Here is a 12036-nt window from a genome sequence, read left to right as displayed (position 1 = left end):
AGTCCACACTGTAAGCGCTCAATAAATACGACTGAATGAATGAAATGAATTTATTGAGCCCTCACAGAGCACTGTATTAAGTGCTTGGGAAGTACAAGTCCACAGAGTTAGCACTCAATAAATACGACTGAATGAATGAAATGAATTTATTGAGCCCTCACAGAGCACTGTACTAAGCGCTTGGGAAGTACAAGTCCACACTGTAAGTGCTCAATAAATACGACTGAATGAATGAAATGAATTTATTGAGCCCTCACAGAGCACTGTATTAAGTGCTTGGGAAGTACAAGTCCACACAGTTAGCACTCAATAAATACGACTGAATGAATGAAATGAATTTATTGAGCCCTCACAGAGCACTGTACTAAGTGCTTGGGAAGTACAAGTCCACACTGTAAGCGCTCAATAAATACGACTGAATGAATGAAATGAATTTATTGAGCCCTCACAGAGCACTGTATTAAGTGCTGGGGAAGTACAAGTCCACACAGTAAGCGCTCAATAAATATGACTGAATGAGTGAAATGAATTTATTGAGCCGTCACAGAGCACTGTACTAAGCGCTTGGGAATTACAAGTCCACATAAAATAAATCGCCATCATCAATCGTATTTATTGGGCGCTTACTGTGTGCAGAGCACTGTACTGAGCGCTTGGGAAGTCCAAGTCGGCGACATATAGAGACGGTCCCTACCCAACAGTGGGCTCACAGTCTAGAAGGGGGAGACAGAGAACAAAACCAAACCTACTAACAAAATAAAATAAATAGAATAGATATGGACAAGTAAGATAAATAAATAAATAGAGCAATAAATATGTACAAGCATATATACAGGTAAGCGCTTACTACGTCCCAGGCACTGTACTAAGCGCTGGGATGGACACAAGCACATCAATCAATCAATCAATCGTATTTATTGAGCGCTTACTGTGTGCAGAGCACTGTACTAAGCGCTTGGGAAGTACAAGTACATCCGGTTGGACACAATCCTTTGTCAATCGTATTTATTGAGCGCTTACTGTGTGCAGAGCACTGTACTAAGCGCTTGGGAAGTACAAATCAGCAACACATAGGGACGGTCCCTACCCAACAGCGGGCTCACAGTCTAGAAGGGGGAGACAGAGAACAAAACCGAACATACTAACAAAATAAAATAAATAGAATAGATATGCACAAGTAAGATAAATAAATAAATACAGTAATAAATATGTACAAACATATATACAGGTAAGCGCTTACTACGTCCCAGGCACTGTACTAAGCGCTGGGATGAACACAAGCACATCAATCAATCAATCAATCGTATTTATTGAGCGCTTACTGTGTGCAGAGCACTGTACTAAGCGCTTGGGAAGTACAAGTACATCGGGTTGGACGCAATCCTTTGTCAATCAATCAATCAATCGTATTTATTGAGCGCTTACTGTGTGCAGAGCACTGTACTAAGCACTTGGGAAGTACAACTTGGCAACACATAAGCGCTTAGAGAAGCAGCGTGGCTCAGTGGAAAGAGCCCGGGCTTTGCAGTCAGAGGTCGTGGGTTCGAATCCCGGCTCCGCCACCTGCCTGCTGTGTGACCTTGGGCAAGTCACTTCCTTCTCTCAGTTCCCTCATCTGTAAAATGGGGATTAAGACTGTGAGCCCCACGTGGGACAACCTGATCACTCTGTATCCCCCCCCCAGCGCTTTGCACATTGTAAGCGCTTAACAAACGCCAACATTAGTAGTATTATTATTAAGTAAGCGCTTAACAAACGCCAACATTAGTATCATTATTATTAAGTAAGTATTATTACTCTATTTATTTATTTATTCATTTATTTTACTTGTACATTTCTATCCTATTTATTTTATTTTGTTGGTATGTTTGGTTCTGTTCTCTGTCTCCCCCTTTTAGACTGGGAGCCCACTGTTGGGTAGGGACCGTCTCTATGTGTTGCCAATTTGTACTTCCCAAGCGCTTAGTACAGTGCTCTGCACATAGTAAGCGCTCAATAAATACGATTGATTGATTGATTGATTGATTGACTGAAGTAAGCGCTTAACAAATGCCAGCATTATTATTATTAAGTACAAGTACACCGGGTTGGGCACAACCCTTTGTCCCACTCGGGGCTCACCGTCTCGATCCCCCATTCGACAGATGAGGCAACTGAGGCCCGGAAAAGTGATGCAACTTGTGAAAGCAGGCAAGTGGCAGGGCTGGGATTAGAATCAATCAATCAATCAATCGTATTTATTGAGAACCCTTCCGACACCCAGGCCCGGCCTCCATCCACCGTGGGTCCGACCAGAGCGCGGGTGGGATGGGATGGGTGGCATTCGTTCATTCATTCATTCGTACTTATTGAGCACTTACTGAGCGCACAGCACTGGACTCCACGTTTGGGAATGTCCACTGGGAAAGGGAAATGGAGGGAACACAGGTCGACCTCCTTTTCCTCTTTTCCCGCGCAGGAAGAGCGGGGCCGGTTCCCCCCGAAGCCAGGCGGATCCCAGCCGGTCAACGTGGTGCGGCCCCTGCGGCCGGCCCCCGGACCGGCCCGGACCCCAGACTCCAGGCCGGCCCGGCCCCCGCCGCCCCGCGGACGCTCCCCCGGCCCGGCCCCGGCCCCCAAGAGGCCTCTGCCCAGTGACCCCGGCCGCAGCCCCTCGGTGAGTCGTCGTCATCATCATCATCATCATCATCAATCGTATTTATTGAGCGCTTCCTGTGTGCAGAGCGCTGGACCAAGCGCTTGGGAAGTCCAAGTTGGCGACATAGAGAGACGGCCCCTACCCGACAGTGGGTACCCAACTCGGCTCGCCCCCATCCCGTCTTGGCCGTCCAACTCGATCAATCAATCAATCAATCGTATTTATTGAGCGCTTACTGGGTGCGGAGCACTGGACTACGCGCTTGGGAAGTCCAAGTTGGCAACATATAGAGACCCAACAGCAGGCTCACAGTCTAAAAGGGGGAGACAGAGAACAAAACCAAACATACTAACAAAATAAAACAGAATAGATATGTACACGTAAAATAAATAGAGTAATAAATATGTACAAACATATATACATATCATCTTACTACAGTGCTCTGCACACAGTAAGCGCTCAATAGATACGATTGATTGATTGATCATCTCACCCTCTGTCTCTTGGGTCTCGGGGGGTCCCCATCTGACCTCTCCCTCTCTGATCATCCCCTCTGTCTCTGATCCTTCTGTCTCTGATCTCTCAGATCAAACAATCAATCAATCATATTTATTGAGCACTTACTGTGTGCGGAGCGCTGGACTAAGCGCTTGGGAAGTCCAAGTTGGCAACATATAGAGACGGTCCCTACCCAACAGTGGGCTCACAGTCTAAAAGGGGGAGACGGAGAACAAAACCAAACACACTAACAAAATAAAATAGAATAGATATGTACAAGTAAAATAAATAAATAAATAAATAGAATAATAAATACGTACAAACATATATACATATATACCATAAAATAAATAAATAAATAAAGTAATAAATATGTACAAATATATACATATATACAGAATAACAGAAGGAAAGGGGGGGCGGAGAGAGATCACAGAGATCAACGATGGAGACAGATAAAAGACAGTGAGAGTAGAGACAGAAGGAAAGATCTATTTATTTATTTATTTATTTATTTTACTGTATATATGTTTGTACATATTTATTACTCTATTTATTTTACTTGTACATAGCTATTCTGTTTATTTTATTTTGTTAGTATGTTTGGTTTTGTTCTCTGTCTCCCCCTTTTAGACTGTGAGCCCGCTGTTGGGTAGGGACCGTCTCTAGATATTGCCAACTTGTCCTTCCCAAGCCCTTTAGTCCAGTGCTCTGCACACAGTAGGCGCTCAATAAACACGATTGATTGATTGATTATTTTCTCTCTCTGTGTTCCCGATCTCTCTGTCGTAACCTCTCCCCTCTGGTCTCTTTATGTCTCTGATCTCTCCCTCTGTCCCTGATCTCTATCGCTGATCTCTCCCACTGTATGTCTCTGATCTCTCCCTCCATCTCCTATCTCCCTGGCCATCTCTTGGCCTCCAATATCTCTCTCTCTCCCATTCATTCATTCAGTCGTATTTATTGAGCGCTTACTTCTCTTTGCCTCCAATCTCTCTCCCTCCCATTCATTCATTCATTGTCGTATTTATTGAGCGCTTACTTCTCTTTGCCTCCAATCTCTCTCTCTCCCATTCATTCATTCATTGTCGTATTTATTGAGCGCTTACTTCTCTTTGCCTCCAATCTCTCTCTCCCATTCATTGATTCATTCATTCAGTCGTATTTATTGAGCGCTTACTTCTCTTTGCCTCCAATCTCTCTCTCCCATTCATTCATTCATTCAGTCGTATTTATTGAGCGCTTACTTCTCTTTGCCTCCAATCTCTCTCTCTCCCATTCATTCATTCAGTCGTATTTATTGAGCCCTTACTTCTCTTTGCCTCAATCTCTCTCTCCCATTCATTCATTCATTGTCGTATTTATTGATCGCTTACTTCTCTCTGCCTCCAAACTCTCTCTCCCATTCATTCATTCATTGTGTCGTATTTATTGAGCGCTTACTTCTCTTTGCCTCCAATCTCTCTCTCCCATTCATTCATTCATTCAGTCGTATTTATTGAGCGCTTACTTCTCTTTGCCTCCAATCTCTCTCTCTCCCATTCATTCATTCAGTCAGTCATATTTATTGAGCGCTTACTTCTCTTTGCCTCCAATCTCTCTCTCTCCCATTCATTCATTCATCGTCGTATTTATTGAGCGCTTACTTCTCTTTGCCTCCAATCTCTCTCTCCCATTCATTCATTCATTCATTCAGTCGTATTTATTGAGCGCTTACTTCTCTTTGCCTCCAATCTCTCTCTCCCATTCATTCATTCATTCGTATTTATTGAGCGCTTACTTCTCTTTGCCTCCAATCTCTCTCCCATTCATTCATTCATTCAGTCAGTCGTATTTATTGAGCGCTAATTTTTCTTTGCCTCCAATCTCTCTCTCCCATTCATTCATTCATTCAGTCGTATTTATTGAGCGCTTACTTCTTTGCCTCCAATCTCTCTCCCATTCATTCATTCATTCATTCAGTCATATTTATTGAGCGCTTACTTCTCTTTGCCTCCAATCTCTCTCTCTCCCATTCATTCATTCATTCAGTCGTATTTATTGAGCGCTTACTTCTCTTTGCCTCCAATCTCTTGCTCTCCCATTCATTCATTCATTCATACTTATTGAGCGCTTACTTCTCTTTGCCTCCAATCTCTCTCTCTCCCATTCATTCATTCATTGTCGTATTTATTGAGCGCTTACTTCTCTTTGCCTCCAATCCCTCTCTCTCCTATTCATTCATTCATTCAGTCGTAATTATTGAGCGCTTACTTCTCTTTGCCTCCAATCTCTCTCTCCCATTCATTCATTCAGTCGTATTTATTGAGCGCTTACTTCTCTTTGCCTCCAATCTCTCTCTCTCCCATTCATTCATTCATTCATACTTATTGAGCGCTTACTTCTCTTTGCCTCCAATCTCTCTCTCTCCCATTCATTCATTCATTGTCGTATTTATTGAGCGCTTACTTCTCTTTGCCTCCAATCCCTCTCTCTCCCATTCATTCATTCATTCAGTCGTAATTATTGAGCGCTTACTTCTCTTTGCCTCCAATCTCTCTCTCCCATTCATTCATTCAGTCGTATTTATTGAGCGCTTACTTCTCTTTGCCTCCAATCTCTCTCTCTCCCATTCATTCATTCATTCATACTTATTGAGCGCTTACTTCTCTTTGCCTCCAATCTCTCTCTCTCCCATTCATTCATTCATTGTCGTATTTATTGAGCGCTTACTTCTCTTTGCCTCCAATCCCTCTCTCTCCCATTCATTCATTCATTCAGTCGTAATTATTGAGCGCTTACTTCTCTTTGCCTCCAATCTCTCTCTCCCATTCATTCATTCAGTCGTATTTATTGAGCGCTTACTTCTCTTTGCCTCCAATCTCTCTCTCCCATTCATTCATTCATTGTCGTATTTATTGAGCGCTTACTTCTCTTTGCCTCCAATCTCTCTCTCTCCCATTCATTCATTCATTGTCATATTTATTGAGCGCTTACTTCTCTTTGCCTCCAATCTCTCTCTCCCATTCATTCATTCAGTCGTATTTATTGAGCGCTTACTTCTCTTTGCCTCCAATCTCTCTCTCCCATTCATTCATTCATTCAGTCGTATTTATTGAGCGCTTACTTCTCTTTGCCTCCAATCTCTCTCTCTCCCATTCATTCATTCATTGTCGTATTTATTGAGCGCTTACTTCTCTTTGCCTCCAATCTCTCTCTCTCCCATTCATTCATTCATTCATTCAGCCGTATTTATTGAGCGCTTACTTCTCTTTGCCTCCAATCTCTCTCTCTCCCATTCATTCATTCATTCATTCAGCCGTATTTATTGAGCACTTACTTCTCTTTGCCTCCAATCTCTCTCTCTCCCATTCATTCATTCATTCAGTCATATTTATTGAGCGCTAACTTCTCTTTGCCTCCAATCTCTCTCTCCCATTCATTCATTCATTCAGTCGTATTTAGTGAGCGCTTACTTCTCTTTGCCTCCAATCTCTCTCTCCCATTCATTCATTCATTCAGTCGTATTTATTGAGCGCTAACTTCTCTTTGCCTCCAATCTCTCTCTCCCATTCATTCATTCATTCAGCCGTATTTATTGAGCGCTTACTTCTCTTTGCCTCCAATCTCTCTCTCTCCCATTCATTCATTCATTGTCATATTTATTGAGCGCTTACTTCTCTTTGCCTCCAATCTCTCTCTCCCATTCATTCATTCATTCATTCAGTCGTATTTATTGAGCGCTTACTTCTCTTTGCCTCCAATCTCTCTCTATCCCATTCATTCATTCATTCAGTCGTATTTATTGAGCGCTTACTTCTCTTTGCCTCCAATCTCTCTCTCTCCCACTCATTCATTCATTCAGTCGTAATTATTGAGCGCTTACTTCTCTTTGCCTCCAATCTCTCTCTCCCATTCATTCATTCATTGTCATATTTATTGAGCGCTTACTTCTCTTTGCCTCCAATCTCTCTCTCTCCCATACATTCATTCATTCAGTCGTATTTATTGAGCGCTTACTTCTCTTTGCCTCCAATCTCTCTCTCTCCCATTCATTCATTCAGTCGTATTTATTGAGCGCTTACTTTTCTTTGCCTCCAATCTCTCTCCCATTCATTCATTCAGTCAGTCGTATTTATTGAGCGCTTACTTCTCTTTGCCTCCAATCTCTCTCTCCCATTCATTCATTCATTCATATTTATTGAGCGCTTACTTCTCTTTGCCTCCAATCTCTCTCTCTCCCATTCATTCATTCATTCAGTCGTATTTATTGAGTGCTTACTTCTCTTTGCCTCCAATCTCTCTCTCCCATTCATTCATTCATTCAGTCGTAATTATTGAGCGCTTACTTCTCTTTGCCTCCAATCTCTCTCTCCCATTCATTCATTCATTGTCATATTTATTGAGCGCTTACTTCTCTTTGCCTCCAATCTCTCTCTCTCCCATACATTCATTCATTCAGTCGTATTTATTGAGCGCTTACTTCTCTTTGCCTCCAATCTCTCTCTCTCCCATTCATTCATTCAGTCGTATTTATTGAGCGCTTACTTTTCTTTGCCTCCAATCTCTCTCCCATTCATTCATTCAGTCAGTCGTATTTATTGAGCGCTTACTTCTCTTTGCCTCCAATCTCTCTCTCCCATTCATTCATTCATTCATATTTATTGAGCGCTTACTTCTCTTTGCCTCCAATCTCTCTCTCTCCCATTCATTCATTCATTGTCGTATTTATTGAGCGCTTACTTCTCTTTGCCTCCAATCTCTCTCTCTCCCATTCATTCATTCATCGTCGTATTTATTGAGCGCTTACTTCTCTTTGCCTCCAATCTCTCTCTCTCCCATTCATTCATTCAGTCAGTCGTATTTATTGAGCGCTTACTTCTCTTTGCCTCCAATCTCTCTCTCCCATTCATTCATTCAGTCAGTCGTATTTATTGAGCGCTTACTTCTCTTTGCCTCCAATCTCTCTCTCCCATTCATTCATTCATTCAGTCGTATTTATTGAGTGCTTACTTCTCTTTGCCTCCAATCTCTTTCTCTCCCATTCATTCATTCATTCAGTCGTATTTATTGAGCGCTAACTTATCTTTGCCTCCAATCTCTCTCTCATTCATTCAGTCAGTCAGTCGTATTTATTGAGCGCTTACTTCTCTTTGCCTCCAATATCTCTCTCTCTCCCATTCATTCAGTCGTATTTATTGAGCGCTTACTTCTCTTTGCCTCCAATCTCTCTCTCCCATTCATTCATTCATTCATTCAGTCGTATTTATTGAGCGCTTACTTCTCTTTGCCTCCAATCTCTCTCTCTCCCATTCATTCATTCAGTCGTATTTATTGAGCCCTTACTTCTCTTTGCCTCAATCTCTCCCTCCCATTCATTCATTCATTGTCGTATTTATTGATCGCTTACTTCTCTTTGCCTCCAAACTCTCTCTCCCATTCATTCATTCATTCATTCGTATTTATTGAGCCCTTACTTCTCTTTGCCTCCAATCTCTCTCTCTCATTCATTCATTCATTCAGTCATATTTATTGAGCGCTAATTTCTCTTTGCCTCCAATCTCTCTCTCCCATTCATTCATTCAGTCGTATTTATTGAGCGCTTACTTCTCTTTGCCTCCAATCTCTCTCTCTCCCATTCATTCATTCAGTCAGTCATATTTATTGAGCGCTTACTTCTCTTTGCCTCCAATCTCTCTCTCTCCCATTCATTCATTCATCGTCGTATTTATTGAGCGCTTACTTCTCTTTGCCTCCAATCTCTCTCTCCCATTCATTCATTCATTCAGTCGTATTTATTGAGCGCTTACTTCTCTTTGTCTCCAATCTCTCTCTCCCATTCATTCATTCATTCGTATTTATTGAGCGCTTACTTCTCTTTGCCTCCAATCTCTCTCTCCCATTCATTCATTCATTCATTCAGTCGTATTTATTGAGCGCTAATTTCTCTTTGCCTCCAATCTCTCTCTCCCATTCATTCATTCATTCAGTCGTATTTATTGAGCGCTTACTTCTCTTTGCCTCCAATCCCTCTCTCTCCCATTCATTCATTCATTCAGTCATATTTATTGAGCGCTTACTTCTCTTTGCCTCCAATCTCTCTCTCTCCCATTCATTCATTCATCGTCGTATTTATTGAGTGCGTACTTCTCTTTGCCTCCAATCTCTCTCTCCCATTCATTCATTCATTCATTCAGTCGTATTTATTGAGCGCTTACTTCTCTTTGCCTCCAATCTCTCTCTCCCATTCATTCATTCATTCGTATTTATTGAGCGCTTACTTCTCTTTGCCTCCAATCTCTCTCTCCCATTCATTCATTCATTCATTCAGTCGTATTTATTGAGCGCTAATTTCTCTTTGCCTCCAATCTCTCTCTCCCATTCATTCATTCATTCAGTCGTATTTATTGAGCGCTTACTTTGCCTCCAATCTCTCTCCCATTCATTCATTCATTCAGTCATATTTATTGAGCGCTTACTTCCTTTGCCTCCAATCTCTCTCTCTCCCATTCATTCATTCATTGAGTCGTATTTATTGAGCGCTTACTTCTCTTTGCCTCCAATCTCTCTCTCCCATTCATTCATTCATTCATTCAGTCGTATTTATTGAGCGCTTACTTCTCTTTGCCTCCAATCTCTCTCTCCCATTCATTCATTCATTCAGTCGTATTTATTGAGCGCTTTCTTCTCTTTGCCTCCAATCTCTCTCTCTCCCACTCATTCATTCATTCAGTCGTATTTATTGAGCGCTTACTTCTCTTTGCCTCCAATCTCTCTCTCCCATTCATTCATGCATTCAGTCGTATTTATTGAGCGCTTACTTCTCTTTGCCTCCAATCTCTCTCTCCCATTCATTCATTCATTCAGTTGTATTTATTGAGCGCTTACTTCTCTTTGCCTCCAATCTCTCTCTCTCTCCCATTCATTCATTCATTGTCGTATTTATTGAGCGCTTACTTCTCTTTGCCTCCAATCTCTCTCTCTCCCATTCATTCATTCATCGTCGTATTTATTGAGCGCTTACTTCTCTTTGCCTCCAATCTCTCTCTCCCATTCATTCATTCATTCATTGTCGTATTTATTGAGCGCTAATTTCTCTTTGCCTCCAATCTCTCTCTCCCATTCATTCATTCATTCAGTCGTATTTATTGAGCGCTTACTTCTTTGCCTCCAATCTCTCTCCCATTCATTCATTCATTCAGTCATATTTATTGAGCGCTTACTTCTCTTTGCCTCCAATCTCTCTCTCCCATTCATTCATTCATTCAGTCGTATTTATTGAGCGCTTACTTCCAATCTCTCTCTCTCTCCCATTCATTCATTCAGTCGTATTTGTTGAGCGCTTACTGTGTGCAGAGCACTGTACTAAGCGCTTGGGAAGTACAAGTTGGCAACATCTGGAGATGATCCCTGCCCAACCGCGGGATCCTCTTGCCCCTCCGTCCCCTCTAACGCTCCCGCCCTACTCTTCCCGCTCCAGATCCCACCGAAGCAGGCCGCCCCACGCAGACCCCTGCCCGGGAATCCGGTCCTCGCCAAGCAGCCCCCGACCCAGCCCCTGCTCGTCATGGTGGCCCCCGGACCCTCCTCGCGCCCGTCCTCCCGACCCCTCCGGTGAGTCCCTTCCTTCCATCATCATCATCATCATCAATCGTATTTATTGAGCGCTTACTGTGTGCAGAGCACTGGACTAAGCGCTTGGGAAGCACAAGTTGGCAACATATAGAGACGGGCCCTACCCAGCAGTGGGCTAAGTGCTGTGGGGCAGAGGGAGGGGGGAATAAAGGGAGGAAATCCAATAATAATAATTATGGTATTTGTTAAGCGCTTACTATGTGCCACTCATTCATTCATTCAATCGTATTTATTGAGCGCTTACTGTGTGCAGAGCACTGGACTAAGCGCTTGGGAAGTCCAAGTTGGCAACATCTAGAGACGGTCCCTACCCAACAGCGGGCTCGCAGGCTAGAAAGGGGGAGACAGACAACAAAACCAAACATACTAACAAAATAAAATAAATAGAATAGATATGTACAAGTAAGATAAATCATCATCAATTGCATTTATTGAGCGCTTACTATGTGCAGAGCACTGTAAATAAATAAATAAATAAATAAATAGAGTAATAAATATGTACAAACATATATACAGGTAAGCACTTACTACGTCCCAGGCACTGTACTAAGCGCTGGGATGGACACAAGCACATCAATCAATCAATCATAGAGACGGTCCCTACCCAACAGCGGGCTCACAGTCTAGAAGGGGGAGACAGAGAACAAAACCACACATACTAACAAAATAAAATAAATAGAATAGATATGTACAAGATAAATAAATAAGTAAATAGAGTAATAAATATGTACAAACATATATACAGGTAAGCGCTTACTACGTCCCAGGCACTGTACTAAGCGCTGGGATGGACCCAAGCACATCAATCAATCAATCAATCGCATTTATTGAGCGCTTACTGCGTGCGGAGCGCTGTACTATCCTCAACCGTATTTATTGAGCGCTTACTATGTGCAGAGCACTGTACCAAGCGCTTGGGAAGTACAAATTGGCAACATCTAGAGACAGTCCCTACCCGACAGTACTAAGCGCTTAGAGAAGCAGCGTGGCTCAGTGGAAGGGGCCCGGGCTTTGGAGTCGGAGGTCGTGGGTTCGAATCCCGGCTCCGCCACCTGCCTGCTGTGTGACCTTGGGCAAGTCACTTCACTTCTCTGAGCCTCAGTTACCTCATACTTATTGAGCCCTTACAGGGTGCAGAGCACCGTACTAAGGGGTCTTTTAGACTGTGAGCCCACTGTTGGGTAGGGACCGTCTCTCTATGTTGCCAACTTGGACTTCCCAAGCGCTTAGTCCAGTGCTCTGCACACGGTAAGCGCTCAATAAATACGATTGATTGATTGATTGAT

General features: G+C 42.7%; 1 protein-coding gene across 2 annotated transcripts in view; it reads left to right on the top strand.

Annotated features, from left to right (window-relative positions):
* The window catches only part of ADAM33 (ADAM metallopeptidase domain 33), a 169591-nt gene that overhangs the window by 154224 nt on the left and 3331 nt on the right, over nt 1-12036 (top strand). For both annotated transcript variants that reach the window (XM_038745299.1, XM_038745298.1), the window contains exon 20: nt 10596-10729. In XM_038745299.1, the coding sequence (XP_038601227.1) occupies nt 10596-10729 (134 nt within the window). The remainder of the gene's footprint in view (nt 1-10595; nt 10730-12036) is intronic.

Source organism: Tachyglossus aculeatus, chromosome 4 (genome assembly GCF_015852505.1).
Source record: "Tachyglossus aculeatus isolate mTacAcu1 chromosome 4, mTacAcu1.pri, whole genome shotgun sequence".
NCBI lineage: Eukaryota > Metazoa > Chordata > Mammalia > Monotremata > Tachyglossidae > Tachyglossus > Tachyglossus aculeatus.
This window is presented reverse-complemented; position numbering and strand designations above follow the sequence as displayed.